The sequence below is a fragment of the Muscardinus avellanarius genome (genome assembly GCF_963383645.1).
Source record: "Muscardinus avellanarius genome assembly, chromosome: 13".
NCBI lineage: Eukaryota > Metazoa > Chordata > Mammalia > Rodentia > Gliridae > Muscardinus > Muscardinus avellanarius.
Window position 1 is genome coordinate 73990630 of NC_137799.1, and position 24420 is coordinate 74015049.

At 44.7% G+C, this 24420-nt stretch overlaps 1 protein-coding gene across 1 annotated transcript in view; it reads left to right on the top strand.

Moving 5' to 3' along the window:
* ENTREP1 (endosomal transmembrane epsin interactor 1) overlaps positions 1 to 24420 on the top strand; it is a gene marked incomplete at both ends in the record, with an annotated part of 69315 nt that overhangs the window by 33712 nt on the left and 11183 nt on the right. The window contains 4 exons of the mRNA XM_080709336.1: positions 9160 to 9270; positions 16374 to 16502; positions 18974 to 19081; positions 19201 to 19334. Coding sequence (XP_080565462.1) covers positions 9160 to 9270; positions 16374 to 16502; positions 18974 to 19081; positions 19201 to 19334 — 482 coding nt within the window. The remainder of the gene's footprint in view (positions 1 to 9159; positions 9271 to 16373; positions 16503 to 18973; positions 19082 to 19200; positions 19335 to 24420) is intronic.

Below are 24420 nucleotides of genomic sequence, written 5' to 3' on the forward strand. Positions count from 1 at the left end.
CCAATGACATACGGATAACCTGGCATTTCAGTGTCTTTGAGACGAAAGGAGATGGTGATTCTGTCTGCTGCAGCCGGCCTGTGTTTCTCTTATTGGTAGGAGAACGGGCCAGGATGATGGCTGTGTACCTCCTGAGCTTCTGGATTCAAAGGGTGTCAAGGAACCAAAACCCCAGAGAGGTTCTCTTGGGATCTGAGGATTCAAGACACATAGGCACGCCAAATCAGTGGCCACGGCACTCCCGAAGTGGGTTTAAGGTGGTATGGCCATGGGTTTAAGGTGGTATGCCATGGGTTTAAGGTGGTATGGCCATGGGTTTAAGGTGGTATGGCCATGGGTTTAAGGTGGTATGGCCGTGGGCTTCCTCGGTTGTTATGCTATGGTTCTGCGTGGCCAACCCAAGCTTTCATTTTGTTAAATCAGTACAGGAAGCTTTGACTGGGGGTCTTGACTTCCTTCAGGTTTCCCCTTCTATTGCCACTGTATTGTACCCAGATAACTCTACTCATGTTTCTAGATCTTTGTTTAAAAATGCTTCTCGCCGGGCATAGTGGCGCACGCTTGTAATCCTCATACTTGGGAGGCTGAGACAGGAGGATCGTGCAGGTTCGAAGCCAACCTCACTGGCTTAAGAGATCCTGTTTCCAAATAAAAAATATAAAAATAGGTCTGGGAGTGTAGCCCGGAGGTAGAAGGGTTTCCAGGAACCCCAGTACCACCAAAAAAAAAAAAAAAAAAAAGCTTCTCCAAGCTGAATTAAAATCTAGGCTGCTAAGAGTTAATCAGGTAGTAACATGAGCCGTCATCTGTCCTTTGCCTGTTTGTCTCATCAAGTGGGGACCGGTCCTCAGTTCACAGCTTGGACTCCCTGCCTCTTAGAACATAGCCGCTGTGATGCTGGCGTGGTGGTGGAGGTTCTCTAGAGGAGCAGAACCCACAGCATGTGCATATCTTAAGAGGGGATTTATCAGACTGGCTGGCACACTCAGAAGTGAATAGTCGCTCAGTGGCTGCCCACACAGGAGAGCTGGAGGAACTAGCAGCTGCTCAGTCCAAGAAGCCGGAGCCTCAGGACATGAGGGACCAACAGTGCAGCCCCATCACGAGACAGAAAGGCCGGGAACTCCCTGGAGAATCTCTGGGGGAAGAGTGAGGGGCCTGGAGTCTGATGTAATCAGGAGGAGTGGCCGTGCCTTCTCCTTCCTGGTCACTTCTTCCTCCCCCACCCCGTGCTGCCCACAGGCTCTGGTGAGGTCCCCCTTGGCTGCCGCACCTCATGGCAGATGGCCACAGCAGGAACAGTGATCACGTTGCCAAACAGCAAGCCAGAGAGACTGGTGTCACTGGTCCTCCTGAGGACACGCTGCCTAGGGACCTTTTCTAGGCCCGACCTCTTTTTGTGTGTGTGGAACTGGGGGTTGAACCCAGGGGCGTTCTGCTTCTGAGCCACGCCTCTAGCCCTATTTTATTTATTTTTAAACAAGATCTTGCTAAGCTATAGCGTGCTGGCCTTGAACTCTAAATATTCTTGTCTCAGCCTCCCAAGTACTTAGATCCCACCTTTTTTTGGGGGGGGGCACTGGGGATTAAACCCAGGGGTGTTCCTCCTCCAAGCTACAAGCCCAACTCTTTTTTATTTATTTTGAAACAGTCTCACTAAGTTGCTAAGTGTCTCAGTAAGTTGTGAGGCTGGCCTTGAACCTGCTACTCTCCTGTTCTTGTCTCCCAAGCACTGGTGTGAACTGCTATGTCTGGTTTAGGCCTTACCTCTTAAAGGTCCCACCACCTCTCTGTACTACCACAGTAGAGAGAAGACTCTTAATACTCGAACCTTTGTGGGGCACTTTTGAGTGATACCCAGACTGTAACAAGGGGTCCCCAGTGTTGTGGGTTTTTTCCACTCTAGATGAGTCTTATGTGTTGTAAAAATGCGTACATGTGGAAGCACACAGCATGTGCACCTTGTGTCTGTCTTCTCAGCAGGTGTTTCTGAGGTTTGTCTGTGTTTCGTGTGCACTGGTGTTTGTTCTTTTTATCTCTGGATTTGTTCCTCGTAGGTGTGTGTTGTAATTTGTGCCTCCATTCCCCTGTTATTGGGCATCTGGGTCGTTTCCAGTTCAGGGCTATTATGAACAAGCTGCTGTGAACAGCCTTCCCTGGGTTGTTTTGTGGCCTTGTGCACTAATCTAATCTGTCTTGGTTATAAAGTGGAATTTCTGGATCATAGTGTGTTTTATGTTAAACTTCATTTCCAAAGTATACCATTTTATTTATTTATTTTTTGTGGTACTAGGGAGTGGGCCAGGGGCATTCTATCTCTCAGTTACACCCCTTTTTATTTTTATTTTGAAACAGGGTCTCACTAAGTTCCTGAGGGTCTTGCTACATTGCTGAGGCCGGCCATGAACCCGCAACCCTCCCTCAGACTCCCAAGTGCTGGGATGACAGCTGTGCCCCACCACGCCCAGCCACTGTGCCATTGTACAACTGCTTCTTCGATAGACTCTCAATCTTAATTTTATATTAACTTCCATCTGCAGAGGTATGTGGTGGCCCCCGTGTCTGAACTTTTGGGGACCCTGAAGACTAAATCCTGCCAGGTTTTGTCTGCCCTCCTTGCTGTTGTGGGATTCAGTTTTCTCAGGACCACACAGTTAATTCATACTGTACCTTCTCAGCTGTTCTTCTGTTGTCTGTCTTTTTGGGTTTCTGCATTTAAAACTTTCATTTACTGCCTTTTCAGTGGATTTTCAGGAACTACTAGACCAAAATGCTTACTCTCCATTCGCCACTCTACACCTAATTATTTTTTAAACTTGCGCTTTCCCACAGTGACTGAAAGTATTTATTTAAACGCGCACAGTAAGTTGGTTACATCTTGAGCTCAGAACAGTAGGGGAGTAAGAAACAAAATAAACGTCCTGAGGCAGTAGGGAAAGGTCAGCCTATTTAAGGAATTAAATCTTCTATCAAAAAGACACCGAACAATTCCTAGCTGCGCCAGCCATCATTATTTAATTGCATTGTGCGATGGGGGATGATGAGGAACTTCTGGCAGGCAGGGGCAGGCACGCTGAGGGGGGCCACGCTACTCCATGGCTTCATGCTCCCCAAACTTGTCACTGAATCACTTGATGGAGACCCGAAGAGAACCAGGGGTGCTACTGCAGGGACCCAAGCCTCCACGAGCCAACGCTGAACTGCAAGAACGTAGCAGCTCACATACAGGCACTTGGTGTAAGTATCACAAAATTCTCATGACTCAAGGTAGTAGCAACAAAGAAAACCCAAAGCTGGAAGGCTTAAGTCGTGTTCCTGGCCCTCCTGAAGGCCTCTCTCCTCAGGGCACCCAGCCTCGGAGCTCCGCGGGGCCATGTGGGCATCCCCCTCTATTTTTGGCTCCCACTGTCTCACCGTCTAAAATACAAGTTCTAGAAAGACATTTCTCTGTCAATCCCGGGCTTTTCTGTTTCTTGTGAGTAAATCCCACTGGTTTTGGTTGAATTCAGGGACTTTAACCCGCAGTGTTTCCTCTCCCTGGGCAGAGGATGGTTCATTGGAGTTGAGGAACAAGGGCTTCAAGAGCAGAAAAAATTGGGGTCTAAAATAAGAAAAACTTTGTAAAGAAGCTGTTTATGTAAAGCTCCTAGTAGGAAATGGATGGCACGGGGCAATTATAACTTGACAGGAAGATGATAGAGGGACAGCTCTCACAGGTGTGTGCAGGTGTGGGGGACAGGCAAGCCGTTGCCCTTCCCTACGTCTGGAGGGAGGAAAGGGGGCCGGGGCTGGAATCTGGAAATCAGAGTCATGTATATGGAGGTAGGTAAGAAGATAGACCCACTTGACAGATGAGAAACGCGAGCCTCAGAGTTCACCTAGGATATTACAGAAAATAGGTAGGAAAGCCTGAATTTCAACCAGGTCCCTTGGTTCCAAATTTCAGACACTTTCTGCAAAAAGAAACCCAAATCATCTTCAATGATTTTTTTGAATGGCAAGAATGATAATAATGTAAGAAACATAAGAAATGCCTCCCCTTATCATATAATGCTGAGTGGTCTTCGTAACCCTGAGGGCTAGGGGACGACATCTGACAAAGGCTGTGATGGAAATTTGGGTCTTGGAACTCAGACCACTGCAATTAAGTCCAAGCCAGATTGGTCCCCTGTGGAGGTCCCTGGGAACCCTAAGTGTTCCTTTTTTTTAACTCGGATAGTTCGTGCCCAGGGACCTGATCCCGATAGCCCAAGGTCCAAAGTATGTCACATGGTCTACACCAGAGCAACTCAGGTGACTATTTGGCTAAAAAGTTCAGTCAGAGTTTTGCTAATAATAATGATGCCAATTGCAGGCATAAATTTGTGTACTAGTACATGAAAAATCGTGTGCAGTCTCTGCTGGGGTCCAGGGACCCCCTGGGGTTTGCAGGTTGCTGTTCTGATTATTTGACTCACCCCCCCACCACCTTTTTTTTTTTTTTAACTGGGGGTTGAACACAGGGGCATTTACCTCTAAAGCTATACTCCCAGCCCTTTCTTGTTTTATTTTTTATTTTTTATTTTTTGTGCTACTAGAAATGGAACCCAGGGGCATTCTACCTCCAAGCTACACCCCCAGCCCTATTTTTTTATTCTTTATTTTGAAATAGGGTCTCATTGAGTTGCAAAGGGCCTCACTAAGTAGCTGAGGCTGTCTGTGAACCATGATCCTCCTGGCTCAGCCTCCCAAATGCTGGGATTACAATTGTGCGTCACCACACCTAGCTAGTTTTCTGTTTTGAAACAGGGTCTCGCCAAGTTGCTCAGAGTTTTGCTAAATTGCTGAGACTGGCCTTGAATCTCATGTCTTAGTCTCCTAAGTACTGGGATTCCAGGCATGTGCCACTGCGGCTGGCTGCTGATGATTTGACTTTGACCTGTCATTGGCAGCTCTTCCAATATAGGCGGGAATCCCTGGGGACTCTTTAGTCTTGTTTGTTGTTCCAACGTTTTAGAAGTAGCCCTTGTTCATTGTATGATCTTATATTCCTGCCTTGTACGCAGAGTTCAGGACTCATTCTCATTCCCTTCCCCTCTGTCATGGTAAGTATAAACCATATGCAGAGAAATCTCAGATTATAACTTCAGTTAGCTAAGCTTTGACCATTGGAATTAACCATATAACCACCACCCTAGACAAAACCTAAGATTTTTTTTTATTATTCCTGATAATTCTCTCATGTCTCTTCCCAGTCTCTTCCCTCCCCACCCCACAAATAGTCAATCACGATCCTGATTTCGATCACCATAGCTTATTTTGTCTGCTTATGAACGTATGTGAGATTGAATGGTATCTGGCTCGTTTTGCTCGAGGTAGTGTATTTGAACTCTTGTTGTTTTCCATTAGTAGTCGGTTCCTTTTTGAGCGCTGGAAACATTCCATTTTCTATTGTTTGATATATGGCATTGTGTATTCACTTTATTGGATTTTTAAAAACATTTTTTTTGTTGTTTTAGAATAGTCCACATTGTGTACATAGGGAGAAGGGGCACTAGGGAATGAACCCAGCAGCATTCTACTCTGAGCAACACCGCGCCCAGCCCTATTTTATTTTTTATTTTGAAATCGGATCTCACTAAGTTATTGCCTGCTGGTCTCAAACCTGTGATCCTTCTGTCTTAGCCTCCCAAGTACTGAGATTACAGGTATGCACTACCATGCCCAGCTAGAATAGTTTACATTTTTAAAATCCCAAAGCTAGAGCTGGGCATGGTGTTACATGCTTAAAATCCCGGTACTTGGGAGGCTGAGACAGAAGGATGGCAGGTTTGTGGCCAGCCTCAGATATTTAGTGAAATCCCCCACAACTTAGTGAGATCCTGTTTCAAAATAAAGAATAAAAAATAGGGCCAGGGAGGGGGGTTGTAGTTTGTAGGGAGAATGTCTGAACAACAACATCAAAAAATTTCCAAAGCTGGTACATATATATCTTATATACTCTATGCCAAATGTGTTCTATTATTGAATCTTACTTTTCATAGTGTGTGATGTTCATCACAGTTTCTGAACCAGTATGGTATGTGACTGTCAACCAAAGACTCTGCTTTTCTGATTTCCCCGGATTCCCCCATTACTCTTGGTTGTCATGGCCGCTTCCGCTCCTCTTGGCTCTGGTAGCTTGGCAGACCTCCTTGCTTCTGATGACCCTGACAGTTCTGAGGCATGCTCATTGGGTGTTGTGTAGGATGTTGCTCAGTTGGGATTGTCTGACATCTTTTCTATGACTAGACTGAGATTATGAGGCATCTGGGGGAGGGAGACCCAAGGGTAATGTCTCCTTTTTATTACATTTCATCAAGCACACATGCAATTAACCTGACATCACTGAGGTCAACCTTGGTCTACTGGTTGATATCATGCTTGTTGGGTTTCTCCACTGGAAAGTCATTTCCCTTCCCTTTACAGACCATACTCTTTGGAAGAAAATCTACATTTCAGGAATAGGGAATTGAAGGTGAAGTATCTTGATAAATGATTTGGAATACTCCTGCATAGGAGATTTATATTTAATTTTTAAGAAATGGACAGTTCTCGACAGTGGTTGTACCATTTTCTACTCACACAAGCAGTACTCTCCGTTCCTTACCAACACTTGCCATTGTCAACCTTTAAATTTTAAGCATTGTAGTTGGTGTAAAGTCCTATCTCACTGTGGTTTTAATTTACATTCATGACTTATAATGTTGAGCATACTTTCATGTACCTATTGGCCATTCCTGTATCTTTTTCCTCCCTACAATATCTTTCCAAGTCTTTTGCCTCACATTTTAAATAGGATTGCTTATCATTTTATTACTGAGGGGAGAAATTATCTGTATTACTTGGATACAGCTTCTTTGGTCAATATCTATATCTATATCTTTATATATATTGAATATATATATACTGAATATATATATACTGAATATATATATACTGAATATATATATATATATATATATATATATATATATATATATATATATATTGAATATGAAAATGTTTTCTCCAAGTCTGTGTATTGGATGGAGTCATTCTCATTGTTTTTTTATTATTAATTGTGCCCTTTGATGTATTTAAGATTTTCATGATGAGATTTGGGGTCCAGTGTTGGGAGTATTAGACCCTCACCCATTTCATATGTGATGATGTTAATTCTTAGTTATGAAAATGAGTGCGTGGGGGTCAGTTTGAGGACCACAGCCACACTGTCATGTTAAGGCATTTCATACTGCACTAAAGGAAGATCTTCAAAGCAAAGTGCAAGATTTTCCTGTAGGAATGCCAGTTGTGCTGTTGAGGGTTCCAGATGCATTGGGTCTCTGAATAGCAACTGGCAGTGTGCAGAGGCCCACGTGGGAAGAGCATGCTGTGTCCTTTGCTAATTATGCATTTGTCTTCTCCAGAAAGCTCTGGCACAGTCATGAATGATGCAAGGCAAGGGGGGACACATTGCTGTTTGCTGCTCAAGTTAAATCCTTTAGACACCAAGAAATCCAGCCTGGGAAATGGTAACAGCAGCAGCCCTGCCAACAGTTTCCCAGAGATCTGATGCCAGCTTGTTACAAATTAGCAATAAAGGGAGAGAAGGCAGACTCTTCTTTCAGAGGAAGAAGGTATCCCCATTGGGAAGAATAGTCTCATGGGATATTAAATATTGACTCAAACAATCTGTTCAAGGAGACACTTTCAACCTGACTTGGAATAACCACAACAGTGAGGGACAACTGCCCTGTATTAGAGTCTATTTGAACTCATTTCCTGCCCAGCTCTGATAGATCAGCTCCCCAAACTGATGCTCGGTTTTCCACAGCAACAGTTACTGCTCTAACCTTTACATTGGTTTTTGTATTTATGATAATGTTTGATTTTCATAATAAGCATAGTGCTCAAGTGGGAAGACCTGTGTGGTCTCTAACTTTCACCAAGTACATAACTGCTTCTTGGTTGACCTCTATCAATTCTTAACTATTTGGAGTAATATTACTTTTTTTTTTTTTTGGTGGTACTAGGGGTGGAACCCAGAGGCTTTCTACCTCCAGGCTATACTCCCAGACCTTTTTTAAATTTTATTTGGAAACAGGGTCTCGCTAAGTTGCTGAAAGCCTCACTAAGTAGCTGAGGCTGGCTTTGAACCAGTGCAATGCTCCTGTCTCAGCCTCCCAAGTGCGGGGATTACAAGCGTGCGCCACCATGCCCGGCTGGAGTAATATTACTTTTAACTTTGGAAAAAAAGCACATAAAAGACAGTTGTGTCTTTCTTTGGTACCCAACCTGTTAGAGATTGTAAAAAGACCTCATGTTTTATTTTCCTCTGCACATTGTGACCTCTGACTATGAGGGACTCTGAGTTCCTTTAATTTCCTCTAACATGCTAGTTCTTCATTTATCTATGTGCTGTTACTGATCTGGCAAAACTAAAAACAAAACAAAAATCAAGATGGCTTAAGAAGAAAACAGATAGTGCTTTGTGTAACATGTGGGTAAAAGGTAAAGGAGAAAAATATAAGGAGGGAGGAAAAAACAAACAAAACCAGGATGTGACATTATTGAGAAGACTCGAGTCAGTGGCATTCCTTAGCACAGTTTTAAAACTTCGTAGTGGCATGTGCTTGTAATCCCAGTACTTGGGAGGTTGAAATAGGAGGATCACAAATTTGTGGCCAGCCTCAGCTACTTAGGCCCTTCACAACTTAGACCTTGTTCCAAAATAAAAGATAAAATAGGGCTGGGGGGTGTAGCTTAGAATGCCCCTGGGGTCAGAGTCCAGTAACACACACACACACACACACACACACACACACACACACACACACATACTTCTAAAAAATGTGAACAAGTTTGCAAAAGCATGGTTTTGGCCTTTTTATAGATATATTTTATTGGTGCATGGTTGTCTCACATCATAATGTAGTTCAGAGTGATAGGGACACGCATGCATATGGCACTCGGTGAGCTTTCTCCTTCGTTCTCTCCGTACTCCCTCCCCTTCCCCATACGTGATATTGAGATTGGCACAAATGGTTTTGACTTTCTAATAAGTTTCCCTTGGAAGAGATGCTCACTTCTCAGTTCTGAGTCGGCATCTCCGTCTTTAGCTGTGGCCCTTCTCTAACTACCATGCGCTTGCCATTTCAGGTCAACCTCTTCGTGCTGCTCTCCGTGGTCTGTGTTCTCCTAAACCTTGCGGGATTCATCCTGGGCTGCCAGGGTGCGCAGTTTGTGTCCAGCGTGCCCAGGTGTGATCTGGTAAGCGGTCCCCACCATCATGGCATGCCTGGGCAGACCTTGGCCTGTCTGCTTCCCTGGTGGAACTTGCAGCACGCAGCACCTGGCAGTTGTCCTGAAGTTGGTAAAGAAGCGGGAAGACAAGACAGAACGTTTCCTGCTAGCGATTTTACTTAGTTGCTAGTAGTCTTTGCCAAAGCAGTGACCATAACCCCAGAACCATGGGGGCTAATGCCTCATTCGTTAAGGAATGGATGGATCACCTCCCCACCATTAATTTGTCTGCCCTCATTTAAGGGGGGAAATGGATCTTACCAGAATACAGGCCAGCAGACTTTCTCTGAAAGCCTGGGAGGCCAGGTATGTGTCAGCATTTGGAGACTGTCCAATTTGGGAAAAGAAATGTGGTACATAGACCATTTATTATGTAGCGTGCTGTGGTGTCTGGGACAGTGGTCTATAATCAAGACAAGGTTTTCAGAGTCCTTTTGGGTTTCAGAATTGTGGATAAGAGGTTGGGTACTCATCACATTTCTAACTTAAAAAAAAATTGGTGAGCCAGGCATGGTGGCGTAAGCCTGTAATCACAGTACTTGGGAAGCTTAGACAGGAGGATTGCAGGTTTGCAGCCAGGCTCGGCACGTTAGCAAGGCCTTCAGCAACTTAGTGAGATCCTATTTCAAAATAAAGAATAAAACAGGGCTGGTAGTATAGCTTGGAGGCAGAATGCCCTTGGGTTCAAACACCAGTATCACTAAACTTTTTTTGGTAAAATACATGTAATATGAAATTGGCCACCTTACCCATTTCCAAGTGCACACACTGGCAGTGTGCTGTACGTCAACACTGTTGTGCAGTCAGTGCCTAGAACACTTTATCTTGCTGCACTGAAACAGCTCCCACCATCGTCTCCCCCACTCTAAGCCCCACCCTCTACTCTCCATTTTATGACTTCAGACACTCATAAGTACCTCGTAAACAGAGCCATCCAGTGTGTGTCTCTGTGTGCGAGCGCTTTCACTTCGTTTAATGTCCTCAAGGTGTATCCATGCTGAAGTATGTGTCAGAATTCCTTTCCTTTTTAAAGATGAATAATACACCATTGTATGGACGCATGACACATTTTGTTTATCCATTCATCCGAGAATGGGCCCTTGGGCTGTTTCCACCTTTTGTCTATTGTGTATAACGCTGCTATGACATGGGTAGACAGAAATCCCTTCCATAGCCTGCTCTCAGTTCTTTTGGGTGTATTACCCGGGAGTAGAATCATTGGCAATTTTTTATTTCTATTTTTGGTGTGTGTTTGTGGTGCTGGGGATTGAACCCAAGGGCATTTTACCTCTGAGCTCTGTGTGTGTGTGTGTGTGTGTGTGTGTGTGTGTGTGTGTTACTGAGGATGGAACCCAGGGGCAATTTACCTCCGAGCTACACCCCCAGCCCTATTTTTTAGTCCTTTTATTTTTGAAACAGGTTCTCACTGAGTTTTGAAGGGCCTCACTAAGTAGCTGAGGCTGTCCAGGAACCGAACCATGATCTTCCAGTCTCCACCTCCCGAATGCTGGGATTGCAAGCGTGCGCTGCTACGCCTGGCTATTTTTTTTTGGTTTTTGTTTTTGTTTTGAAACAAGGTCTTTGTAGGTTGCTGAGGGTCTCACTAAGTTGCTGAGGTGGCTTCTAACCTGTGATAACCTCCAGTCTTAGCCTCCTAAGTACCGGGATTACAAAGCATATGCCACTATGGCTGGCTATCTCTGAACTTCTTACAAGAACTTCTCAGGAACAAATGTCTCACTGGGACACAGAACCAAAGGAGCGGGCTCTTTAGAAGCTGTAAATCTTGTCCAATTGGAACTCAGTTACGGGGTGGTCTGATCCTATGGAATCAGCAGGATGAAAGCCGAAAAGGCAGGCACATTTCTAGATCAGCTGCTGAGGAGCCCTTGCAGTGCAATGGAGACCCTCCCCAACAGCAAACTCCTGAGGGACTCAGCTGAACATGTTGCTCTTGCTTACAGTTCTTCACAGGTTTGTAAATTTTTGTCATTCCGTTGCTTAGTAACCTTAAGTTATGGAAGCGCATACAGTTTAAGGCCCTTTGTGAACTGTTCTCATCCCGCCCTCACCCTGGAGCGGCGTGTACTCCCTGAATTCAGGCAAACCACATGTCATTTCCCTGGATCCTTCCCTGTTTTCTGATTTCTAACAATGGTATCTCACCCCCACAGACTCCTTTTCTCCACATTTCTCTGTCTGTCTGATCGTTATTAGTCTCCTAAAACTCCCTTAAAAGACTGTCTCCTTCAGGAAATAGTTCTTAATACACAGAGAAAATAATCTTTCAGAATATTCTACCTGGATATTTTTAAGGATTTATCCATCCCTTTCTCCTGGTGGACAGTATCTAGTTCTCTTTTATTTTGGGAGCTTCCAGTAACCCCAAATGTACCCCTTTACATGAAGGCAGTCTCCAGAGAAAAATTTTGGACAGGGTTTTCCAGTAATTAGCCACACAGAAAATGAGAGAGGGCAAAAGAAAAGACATAGGCTGGAAGTAAAAATATTAACGTACAGAAGGATATAGTTCAGCAAAATTGTAGCATGTGTTGGATCCTTCCTTCCTTCTTTCCTTCCTTCCTTCCTTCCTTCCTTCCTTCCTTCCTTCCTTCCTTCCTTCCTTCCTTGTACTGGGAATTGAATCCGGGGAATTCTACCTCTAAGCTACACCCTCAGCCCTATTTTATTTTATTTTTTTATTTTGAAACATGTTCTTGCTAAGTTGCTTGACTGGCTTTGAACCTGCAATCCTCTTGTCTCAGCCTCCCAAGTGCTGGGACGACAGGCATATGCCACCACATTCAGCTAGAATTTCCTGTAAGACTGAATCATATTCTTTTGGATGTACATGACACGTTTTATTCCTCAATCCACTGATAAACATTTAGGTTGATTCTACTTCTTGGTTATTGTGAATGATCCTGCAGTGAACATAGGTGCGCAAATATTTTTGTGAGGTCCTGGTGTTAGTTCTTTTGAGTCTATACCAACAAGTGGGGTTGCCAGATCATATGGCAATTCTTTTTAATTTTTTTCTTTTTTTTGTGTGGTACAGGGGATCGAACCCAGGGGTATTCTACCTCTGAGTTACATCCCCAGCCCTATTTTTTTATTCTTTATTCTGAAACAGGGTCTCACTAAATTGTCGAGAGCCCCACTAAGTAGCTGAGGCCGGCCGTGAACCTGCGATCCTCCTGTCTCAGCCTCCCAAGCACTGGGATTACAAGCATACCCAACCACACCCAGCCTCTTTTTAATTTTTTGAGGAAAATCCATAGTGCTAGTTACCAAGGTCTCCCTTCCCCTGCCCTGTGGCTCCTTCGTGATGCAAGCTGTTCAGGTAAGGGAGAAAGCAGGCCTGGGTGGCCTGTGCAGCTGCTGCAGTGTTCATGTAACACCTGACCTCCCGTGGGTCTTTGGGATGAGCCAGTATGGACAGCAAACCTTTCCTGAGGAGTGAAGGCCAATCCTGTTAAACTAGACTATCTGAAAATTAAATAATTATACAAATGATCGCGAATAGCAATGAGGTACCCACTTGATCCAAGGTAGCCCGACACTCCATGTGAAATGCTTCCAGGCCGCTGTGCTGTGGGTCCCTCACGCCTCCTCATTGAATGCTTTTACCTGGTTATACTTTGCATACTTTTTGAACCCATCTCGGCTCAGTATTTCAAAAGACCCATTCTTACCTATTTTCAGTCTTTCTAATCGGTTCTCAAACACCTGAACAAGTCTCTAAGTCCTAAATGATTAAACACCTACCCTTTGATCTTTCTTTGGAGGTGGGTACTGGGGATTGAACCCAGGGGCACTCTACCTCTGAGCTACACCCAGCCCTTCTTAATTTTTATTTTGAAATAGGGTCTGGAGGCTTGCACCAAGGATGAGAAGTTGAGAAATAGAGGCCCAGTGGAGGAGTCCTGTTGGAGAAAGTAAATTTGGTCCCAGGGGATAGCAGAATGGAGGCTGGGTGGTCATCTTTATGACTCCTGAGCTTTTAGTACCAAAGTCAGTATTAATCTAGGAATCATGAGGCTAGAGACTTCAATGGAGGAAGCCCTTTGAGAGTCATAGCCACCTGCAGGTTTTAGCTTGGTGGGAAGGATTGTATTGATTATGGGAGAGGGAGGGGCAAAGAGAAGCAGGGATGCCTGGGAGGAGAGAAGGGTTCCTTCTAGACGCAGGCTCACCTCTCACAGCAGTCTTTGCTTTGCAGTGGTATGTCTCTTTAAAAATGTGAGATAATGGTGGAAAGATTCTAATAGAGACAGCCTTGTGCTTTTGTGTGGGGTCATGGGTCTTGGTTTGGGGCCATCATTAAGGTAACCATTTTTTGTAGACAAACCAGGAAAAGATGGAGACCATGAGGGATGGATGGATAGAGATTATGGGGCCCATCAAGATAGCTCTACTTATCATTTCTTTTGCCAGAGACAGGATTTATATCAAGATCTGATAGAGTGATCAGACATCCCTTTCAGTGTGATTTCAGGACAAAGAGTAAAAAATGTTATAGAATCTGTGGCTCTCCAGAAGAAAGAAGAAAACATAATTTGTACAGGCAAAACCAGACCAGCAGTTGCTTATCGAGGGTGAGGGCAAAAATTGATGGAGAACAGGCAGGAGGGAACTTCCTCTAGAGACAGTAATATCTTGTATATTGATAAGGGTTTCTCAAAATTCCTTAGGATTTGTATATATAATTTTTTTTGAACTGAAGATTGAATCCAGGGGTATTCTACCCCAGAGTTTCACCCTTAGCCCTATTTTAGTTTAATTTAAATTTTATTTTGAAATAGGGTCTTGTTAAGTTGCCAAGGCTGGCCTCAAGCCTATGATCCTACTGTCTCAGCCTCCCAAGTAGTGTGATTGCAGGCATGTACCACTCTGCCCAACTACACATATATAATTATTTTGTGTGTATATATCAATTATGCCTCAAAAGAAAAAGAAGCCTATAGTTCTACTCCCAAATATTATATAATCCAATAGTAGACTATTTCTTCTAAACTTTCTCATCAACTCTCATGGTAAGGAATCAAGTTTTTTTTACTTTCATCAAACACATGAGTTTTTTTTTTTTTTTACTATAACTAAAGGTTAAGAATCTTATTTCAATAAGAAAAGAAGGCATTCACCCTCTCTGTTTAGCAACTAAAATAATGTGAATGTTCAGTCATTCATTCTCAAGTATTCCTAAAGAATTTTGTAGTTAGTGAAGTCAGAGGTACATAATTAATTTCATAATTAATGAAAGAAGTGTAGCCTTTTCTTTTAGGCAAAACTGAGAAGCAACTTCAACAAGTAACAACAGACCTCTGCTCTCAGATTATGGGTTTTGTTTGCCAAAATCAGGTGTTGCATATTTTCACAGCATGACTCAAGAAAGACTCAAAATGTGACCAAGAGTTTGCCAAGCATCTCACTAAAAATGTCTGAGGTTAACCGGGTGTGGTGGCGCACGCTTGTAATCCCAGCATTCAGGAGGCTGAGATTGGAAGATCGTGGTTCGCAGACAGCCTCAGCTACTTAGTGAGGTCCTCTGCAACTCAGTGAGACCCGGTTTCAAACTAAAGAATATAAAATAGGGCAGGGGGTGTAGCTCGGAGGTAGAATACCTGTGGGTTTCATCCCCAGACCCACCAAAAAAAAAAGTCTGAGGTTAAGCATCAATTACTACTTCAAATGAAACAAGACTCTATGACTTTATGGAAGATGTGAACTAAGAGTTCTCCACGTCTTCATGGTCTGGAGCTACTGCTCACCAACATACCATGCGCCTGTTACACTTACCTGGTAGATTGGACTCCCCCACCTTCTTGGAGTTAGATGGGACTGTGTGGTTTGCTTTGGTAATGCAATTATGAGCAAAATTGATGAGTGTTATTCACAAAGGGAAGCTTTGAAGTAGGGTTGCCAAATTTGACAAGAAAAAAAATATAGGGATGCCCAATTAAACTTAGATTTTAAACTGTTAACAATTTTTTTGTAGTATAAACATGCCTCATACAATGCTTGGGGGCATACTTACTTTTTAAAAAATTGTCTATAGTTTATCTGTATTCAAATTCAATTGGACCCAAAATGCAGGTGGTGTTTGCAGTCTTAGGGTTTTTGCTAGTAAATACAACTATGAAAATGGCTGGGAATATATTGTTTCAATTTTTATGGAGAACAACTGCAGAGAGAGAAAGAGAGAGAGTGAGCGAGCGCGCACAAGCGAGCGTACAGCATGCTCTGTGCCTGGCATTGGAACGTGTAATTCCTTAACCCTATATGGCGGCACAGGGCTTGCTGGAGCCAACTATGAATACCTGTGTTTGGAGAGCCTGAGTAGTAAATTTGAGTTTTGTGCATTCATAATAATGCAGTCTGACATGTGTGATTTATGGAATATGAAGTTAATACAGTATTATGAAATTGGCTTAATGTACTAAAGCTGTAATTTTAAAATGAAAAACAACCAGATGTAAACAGTATCAACATTAGCATTTTGTGAAAGCTAAAACCAATTCACTCAAAATGTGTCTGGAGAGTCACAGATTTACCTTGCTCAGTCAGGCCTAAGTCTGAGGAAAGTCTCAGACCTCAGAACAACATCCCCAGCTCCAGAAACCAAGCTGCTCATCCTCTAGCCATAATTGGATATGCCAGCCACAGGTGCCAACCACAGAGCCCACACCCATCCTACCCCTTAGGGAAGTCTCTAGAAATTATCCTGATCTTGCTTTAAGTGCCATTATGTCATTTATCATGTGCTCACAGTCTCTCCAGCATGTTGATCCTGCAAAGCCGTTGGGTTGGTGGATGATACTTCAGTGTGAATCTTTAAGCAGAGCCCCCTGCTGAGCTTCTATGGACTTGTAGCATGTATAAGAAATAACCCTTTTTGTTAAGACACTGAAATTTTGACTTTGATTATTACTGCAGCATACCCTAGCTTACTCTGACTAATATAGGCACGGCCTGGCATGGAGACCTGACACACCTCATTTTGTAGTGCTGGTGTCCTGTGGTGTAGCGAGGACATTTTAAAATTATTGTTCTTCCTTTCTCCTCTTAAGGTGGACTTAGGTGAAGGCAAGATTTGCTTCTGTTGTGAAGAATTCCAACCTGCCAAATGCACAGACAAAGAAAATGCCTTGAAACTCTTTCCTGTGCAGCCTTGCAGTGCTGTTCACCTTTTGCTTAAGGTACGTTGCACAGAGTCCAGCCCCCACCAAGAAACACACCACTCAGCCCCCAAAGACAGCAGAGTTACTTGAAATATTCCTGTCACTCACTGCCCTCAAATACTGAAGCTGCTGAGAGCTCATATGAGTGACCCCTTTGTTAGTGACCCAGAGGCAGAAGTGTGTGCAGAAGGAACCACAGATCGTTATGTGTCTTAAATTATGTATGGACAGCTTTCTCTGTGGTCAAGAATTGCAAGCAAGTGAGAAATGGAAAGGGGCCTAGCTCTCTGCATATGCCTGTGCATTCATCCATACACATGTACGCGCACACATATATGACCGCTCTTTGCAAAGCCTTTACATCGCATGTTCACGTGTCACTGTACTGATGCTCATTTGTTAGTGTGACTTGAATGGGTTTGCTGGGTACTTCCATTCTGTGACACACAAACTAAGAAGAGGGATTGGCCAGAAAATACAGGCTGAAATCCATGTACTGGATTGCTTGTTTAACAGGTATTAATGCTAATAAGCAAAATAAATCAACAACAACAGTGACTTCAGTTGAAAATAAATACAAAATCAACCCTTATTAGGGAAGTGGATTGTGTCCTGACTTAAAGCACATTAGCCCTGTGAGTGACAGAATCAGTTGGTTGACCTGAAGTATCAGCTTTTGGCTGATTCACCACTAGTAGCTTTCTTTAGGTCTGTTTTTTGTTTTGTTTTTGTTGGTGGGGAGGACTCTCTAGGCAAAGAGAGAGAAGCATTCAAAGCTGCCAGCCCTGGGTGCTGCAGGATGTAAAAAGGGCCTGCTTTCTTTGGCTTCTGCATATTTGGTAGCTGAGTCATCCCCAAACTTTCCCAGCCAGGAGTTAGCTTGGGGGAAGCCCTGTTCTGGAGCCAGGACTGCAGCATCAGAAACACTTGGAATCGCCTTTGCTGCTATTCTCAGATGGGTGTTTGGAGGAGAAGCCCTGTTAGCACGCTGGCCAGCCCAGCTCCGGCTGCGTCCTCCTGGGGTACTTGGGACATCGTTGCCAACTGCTTCTGAAATAGAATTACTGGCCACAAATTAAGCAGCTCACCATCCTGGGGGGCTCTCAGCTGTCCCTGGCAACATCAGTGTCAGGAGAGAACTTTCCTGCTCTCCTGAAAGGAGTGTTTCTAGTGTTATGATGCTTGCAAAAAAAAAAAAAAAATGTGATTTTCCTTTGGTATCCATGAAGGATTTGGTATCCATGGGGGAGAAATCCTCAGGATTTCAAAGGATACTAAAATTGGTGATGCCCAAGTGCCTTTTCTAAAATGGCATTCAGAGTATTTGCATAGAGCCTACGCAATCCTCTTGCATACTTTAAGTCATTTGTAGATTACTTATAATATCTAATACAATGTGTTATGTAAGTGACTTTATGTGGCATTGTTATATTGTTTGTTGTGTTATTTACAGACTAGTGACTAGAAGTCTGTACATGTTCAGTGCAGGTTTTTTAAAAAAAATATTTTCCATCCTCAGTCGATTGGATCTGTAGAACCCAAAGATATGGAGGGCCAGCAGTATTGTAATACCAGATCTTTCTGAGACAGAAAGTTTTTAAGTTTCTAAAATTCAGAAGTAATGCACACTTTTTTTTTTTTTGTAGTACTGGGGATTGAGTCCAGGGGTTCTCTGAGCTACACTCACAGCATATTTTATATTTGTTTTGAAACAGAGTCTCACTTGGTAGATGAAAGTCTCATACTTGCTGAGGCTGCCCCTGAACCCCCCAGTCCTCCTGTCTTCTCCCAAGTACTGGGATCACAAGCCTGTACCACCATACCCAGCTTAACAGTACACACTCTTTTTTTTTTTTGGCGGTACTGGGAATGGAACCCAGGGGCATTCTACTTTCGAGTTACACCAGTCCTATTTTTTATTCTTTATTTTGAAACAGAGTCTCACTGAGTTGCAAAGGGCCTCAGTAGCTGAGGCTGATCACGAACCATGATCCTCCTGTCTCTGCCTTCCTAATGCTAGGATTACAAGTGTGCGCCACCATGCCGGGCTAACAGTACACGCTCTTGTGCAAGCCAGCACTTATTTTGCTACTCCCCATGAACCAGATGCCTTCTCAAACCTTTGTTGTTCATCACATCTTTTTATGAAATTTGTCCCACTGGGACAATGTTCCTGTTGTTGTTTTTATTATTATTGCTATTATTTTTGTGTATGGTGCTGTGGATTGAACTCAGGGGCATCCTACCTCTGAGTTACACCCCCTAACCCTATTTTATTTTATTTTATTTTACTTTTTGAAACAAAGTCTTGTTAAATTGCTGAGGCTGGTCTCCAACCTGTGCTCCTCCTATCTCAGTCTCCCCAAATACTGGGATTATAGGCATATGCCACCATGCCGAGTGGGGACGGTGTTATTATTATTTAAGCATACTTGAACACTACCCTCTGGTCACCTGCACTCAGTGGTATCATGGTTTGTGTGTTCCAGAAAGTTCTCTTCGCTTTGTGTGCCTTGAATGCTCTGACCACGACTGTCTGCTTGGTGGCTGCTGCCCTGCGCTACCTCCAGATATTTGCCACCCGAAGGTCCTGCGTCGTAAGTCCACGCCAGGCGGCACAGGGCCAGCCGCCGGTCACCCCGCCAGGCCCAGGCCCTTTGTGTGACCCTTATCTTTTCTCCCTGGCGAAGGTGCTAACCTGAGTGGTTTTGATCAGGATGAAGCCCAGATGTCTACGGAAGAAGTGGAAGACCACAGTCGCATCCCAGACCCCGATGACTTCGTGCCGCCCGTGCCGCCGCCTTCCTACTTTGCCACGTTTTACTCCTGCACACCCCGGATGAACCGCAGGTGTCCGTCCCAGACCACTCCCCCGGCGTGTGTCACGGGGCTCGCAAAGGCATTCTGGGTTTTGTGTGCCTGTGTGGGGCACTGGGGGTTAAACCCAGGAGCATTCTACCTCTGAGCAACACCTCCAGAACTGCATTTGTCATTTTGAGATGCCATTTCACGAGGTTGCTGAGAGTCACACTACTGGGGAGGCTGTCCCGAAACCCGTGATCCTCTATCTCAGTCTCCCAAGTTCTGAGATTACAGGTTTCCACCACCATGCCCAGCTCTGAGTTTTGAAGACTGAATCTCCAGAATGCACAGCATGAGCCCTGGCTTTTCCCCAGAATATAGACAGATTGTGTAGTTTTTTGGCTCTCTCCATCTCTGTCTGTGCCTGTCTGTCTGTCTGTCTCTTTTATCTGATAAACAAGATGAATTAAAAAAAAAAGTCAAACCTCAGCCGGGCGTGGTGGCGCACGCTTGTAATCCCCGCACTTGGGAGGTGGGGACAGGAGGATCGCCAGGTTCAAAGCCAGCCACGCTGGCTTAAGAGACCCTGTTTCCAAAAATTAAAAAAAGTATAAAATAGGTCTGGGAGTGTGGCCCAGAGGTAGAAGGGCTTCCAGGAACCCCAGTATCACCACCAAAAAAAAAAAAAAAAAAAAGTCAAACCTTGACCTAAAGATATACTTTTTCAATTTCAATTAGCTTCCTGGGGAAAGCTGACACCCAGGCAGATAACAGCTGTAATTTGACATGATTGAGAGTTGCCGTTGCCCTGGAAACGCTCCCAGTTAGACCAAATCGATGTTTCATTATAACACCATCAGCAGGTCCCAACAATCATGAAATTCTTCCCAGCCATTAAGAAGAGATTAATTATTAATTGCATTATCCTGGTTTAGAAAAATAGACACCATGCTTATTTTCTTTTCCAAGTCATAGCTCAGAATTTGACAGTCTGTTTTACAAATCTCAGGAATTATTATTTATGGGGTGAAATGTTACTTGATTGTTAATGACCCCTAGAATTGAACCTCTTTAAAGAATGACTTCATTTATTCATTCAAGAAACATATGATCAATCCTTAGCTGTTTACTCATTGTTGTGCTGGATTATTGAAATTCAGAATGAGTCAGACCTACTTCCTCCCCTTCAGCCCATGTCATTAGAACCAATGTAGGAAGGATCATAGTAGTACTCAAAAGAGAGATTTGACTGGGCATGGCAGCACACGCTTGTAATCCCAGTATTTGGTTGCTGAGACAGGAGCTAGATCGTGTTTCAAAATAAAATAGGGCTGGGGGTGTAGTTCAGAGGTAGAAGACCCCTGGATTCAATCCTCAGTAATGAGAGCGAAAGAGAGTGAGTGAGAGAGATTGATTGATTGATTGATTGATTTGGGGGGCGCAGAGGTCTACTCAACCCAGAGCAGGTCAGCTAAAAAGCGCTCTAAGCTGAATTCAAAGAATAAATATAATTCAAAGAATAAATAAATTATAAATAAATATAATTATAAGTAAATAATATAATTATAATTATAAATAAATTATAAATAAATAATATAATTATAAATAAATATAATTCAAAGAATAAATAGGCTGAATTCAAAGAATAAATATAAAATGTATATTTAAGCTCCCAAAAGAAAAATCTTGGAATTCTATAAAAAGATGAGCATCTTTCGCTTGATATTCTGAAGGCCAGACATTTATATATTTAAACCCTGTAGTACATATAGAGTTAATCAAATTTGGGACCAGTCTTGGTGTTATTAGAAAAACATGTCCTAATGTTCGGGGCAGCTGTATGTAGCTTTTCAAATTGGCCCCTCCAGGTGCTGCTAAGGATCTTCCTGACTGGCCGCTCAGTGCAACCTGAACCCCTCCCTGCCATGCACACCTGGCCAGGCAGAGGCAGAGGTGCCCTTGGAGCCAGTGAGGTGTCGGCAGGGTGGACAGATGGCCCGGGTGGGTCAGGACAGCCCAGCCGCTTGTCTGGGGAGTGGCTTTGGAAGCATCAAAGATGGCTTCCCTAGTCTTTAAGGAAATGAGCAAAGACTTCTAGATGCTGCAACCCTTGCCCCGCCTCAGGCTGTCTGTAGAGGGCTTGTTGAAGGGCAGTGACTGTGACCCTGGTGTCAGTGTTGGGAAGAGCGGGCCCTCCTCAGGGGGAATCCTGGCTCCCGGCTCATGGCCAGCGCCGGGCTGACCTCAGAGGAGGCAACAGACAGATCCAGTTTCCTGCAGTGGCAGAAAGGGAGCGTGACTCTCCTGGCTTCAGAGCCGTGCTGCCCGCCCATGTCCTGCAGCTTCCTACTGGCTTCCTCCTCCCCCGCCTCTCTCTCTCGCCCCGCCATCTTAATGTGTGTCAGCGTAGGTTTCATCGCCCTCTGAGGACCGCCGTCTGCTCTAGGTTTGTCTCTGTATCCTGAGACAGCCCCTGGTCAAACCGAGGCTGGGGAGAGACCGACGAGCTTCTCCTCAAGGCTTTGCCACTTAGAACTTTCCAGAAGGAGGGTGTGGGTTTTCAAGCAAAACACCCCTTGAGAAAGAAGACAGGCCCAGTCTAAAATACACGCCAGGAGTCTTGGATCACATTGCCAGTGGGCGAGCACCCTCATTTTCTTGAATTCTACCAATGTCAGAGTACAGTCTACTGGTTTGTTTGTTTGTTTTTTTAATGGTTAAATTTATTCACATTTAGCATATTCCACGGAGGTATATTTAAATTTGACTGACTTTGCTAGATCCGCATTATAAATCAGCTCTATAGACACGAGCTGCTAAGCCTGAGTTCCTAATTCTCTTATGAGCAGGGAGGCAAGAGTACGCATGAGTGTTTGGGCTCCTATTTCCACAACCAGGTATTTCAGGAGTTTTCACACCTCCCAGGCCACTCATTTCCTGTAAGGCCCTCTCTGAAGGGGGTCTATTATTTTTAACCTCTGTAAATACTTCATGCTGGGTATCTCCCTGAGAAGGGGCTTCTCAAGTTGCTGTCATAAACAGAAGCCAGCCTGTGGCCATGGCTGCTGTCAGCGATGGCTGATCTGCTTTGTGAACTGATTGCTCTGTGAGTGCAGGAGGGGGCTGCACACCAGCCCCACCACCCTGGATTGTCTCCCATTCTCAGAAATCGGCTTGAGCCCGAAAAGAAAGAAGGAACTCGGCCACCACACGCCCACTGTCAGGGCGCAGCTCCCTTAGAGTAGCCAGGAGGTGCGCCCTGGACAAAGGCGTGCTACTTGCAGGAATACCCGCACCTTGGGTGAGTTTCCAGGCCTATTTACTACTGCGGTGGGCCCATTCCGCGTGGTTGGTTTGGGTGTCCTGTTCATCTTCACGCTCCTGAGCATCAACCAGTGATGGCTTCCTGGTGACTTTGTGATGGCCATGAAGGAGCCCCGGCTCCGGAGTCTTCCCAGGTCACCCTGGACGGGTCCTTTGCCATCGCTGATTCTCAGTTTCCTCATTTGCCCATGTTATCATGGGGATGCTAAAAGGATCGTGAAGAGATAATGGACATAAAAAAAATCTTTATAAAATTAAAAGCTTAGGCCATTGCCTTAGTCTGTTTGTGCTGCTCTTACAGACTAACACAGCCTGAGTAGTTTATAAATAATAGGCTTTTATTTCTAGCAGGCACAGTGGCTGGGAAGTCCAAACCTGACCAGCATGTCAGGTATCCCTGTGTCCTCCAGACGGGAGGAGCGTTACCTCCTCTTGTGGCAGGAGAGGAGAGCAAAAGAGATGCCAGCTACTCCTCCTGCACACCCTTTTGGAAGCAGCATGATCTGTTCTTGAAGGCTCTGCCTTCATGACTTAAATAGCTCCCCAAAGGCTCCATCTCCCAACACTGCCATATTGGGGATTAAGTTTCCGATGCATGGATCTGGGGGGCAGCAGACGTTCAGACCATGCCAACCATATTCTCCTATTGTCAGCTGTGCAGTTCACATGTTCTTGGTATTGGGCTGGGATGTAGCTCAGTGGCAAAGCGCTTGCCTGGCAAGTCACTGCTCTGGGTTCGATTCCCAGCCCAAAAAGAAAAAAAAAAAAAGACCCCCCCCCTTTAAATGTTCTTGGTATTTGTCCTACTCTTAAGAAGCAGAGCTCCTAATCTTATCAGATAATAGTCTTCTAAAGACCCTCACTCTTAGAAAAAAAAAAATCTGATCAGCTTCCCCAGGTAGAGCCAGGCTTTAATCTCAGTCACCATGTCCATTTTCTTCTGCAGGGGTGCTCAGTCCCTTGGAGTGCCTTGGGTCCCGCAGGAGCTCTGAACATCCTGGGCCCACAGCGGGCAGGCGGGGCAGAGCTCCTAGAGGCCAGGCCCGGGTCAGCCATAGTTTTAGAGTCTCTCAAGCTAATAATACTCCCATCACCGTGACCTCGAGTCATAGAGGGTTAGAGACAAAGCAACTTTCTAATGCATAGCAGACCCTTCCGCCTCCGGGGACTCTAATTTACCCAAGTGAGGTGAGGTGAGAAATTGCTTGGGAAAGGAGCTTTCCCTCTGCATCAGCACTGCAGCACCTTCCGTCACACAGCTTTTACAGTCATTACAGTAACTGCCAGAGAAATAAATGGTTCACTTTGTGGTCAAGCCGAGTTAGGTGTGTCCCTGCTTCCCTCCAGCTTGCCTTCTGGAAAAGAGTCTGTGGCCATTTAGCATCTAAAGGGGAAGTCTCTTCTTCTGACCCCTCGGCCCTCCGCAAGCCCCTTCCTCTCTGTGAACGTGCGGGTAGCCACTGGGCTAGGAATGCCCAACTAAGACCACCAGGGCTGACTGACAGCCCAACATGGCTGGCAGCAGCCTCCTCGCAGAGGTCACAGCAGTCTCCTGCATGCACTGTGTGCAGGGGGAAGCCAGAGGGCTGTCAGGCCTGGAGAGATGGCTCATGGCATCAGGCTGATAGACAGCTGAAGATGGCCCCCAAGGGAGCCTCATGATCAAGACAAGTCCGTTCTTTCGTGGTCAAGAAGGAGTCTCCATTTAGGTCCAGGAAGTCGCTGGGCACTAGTAGCTCTTACACAGCTTCAGCAGGAGGGGAGGCTTGGCATGAGACTTTTTCGCAAGTCTTATCCTAAGGAGGACATC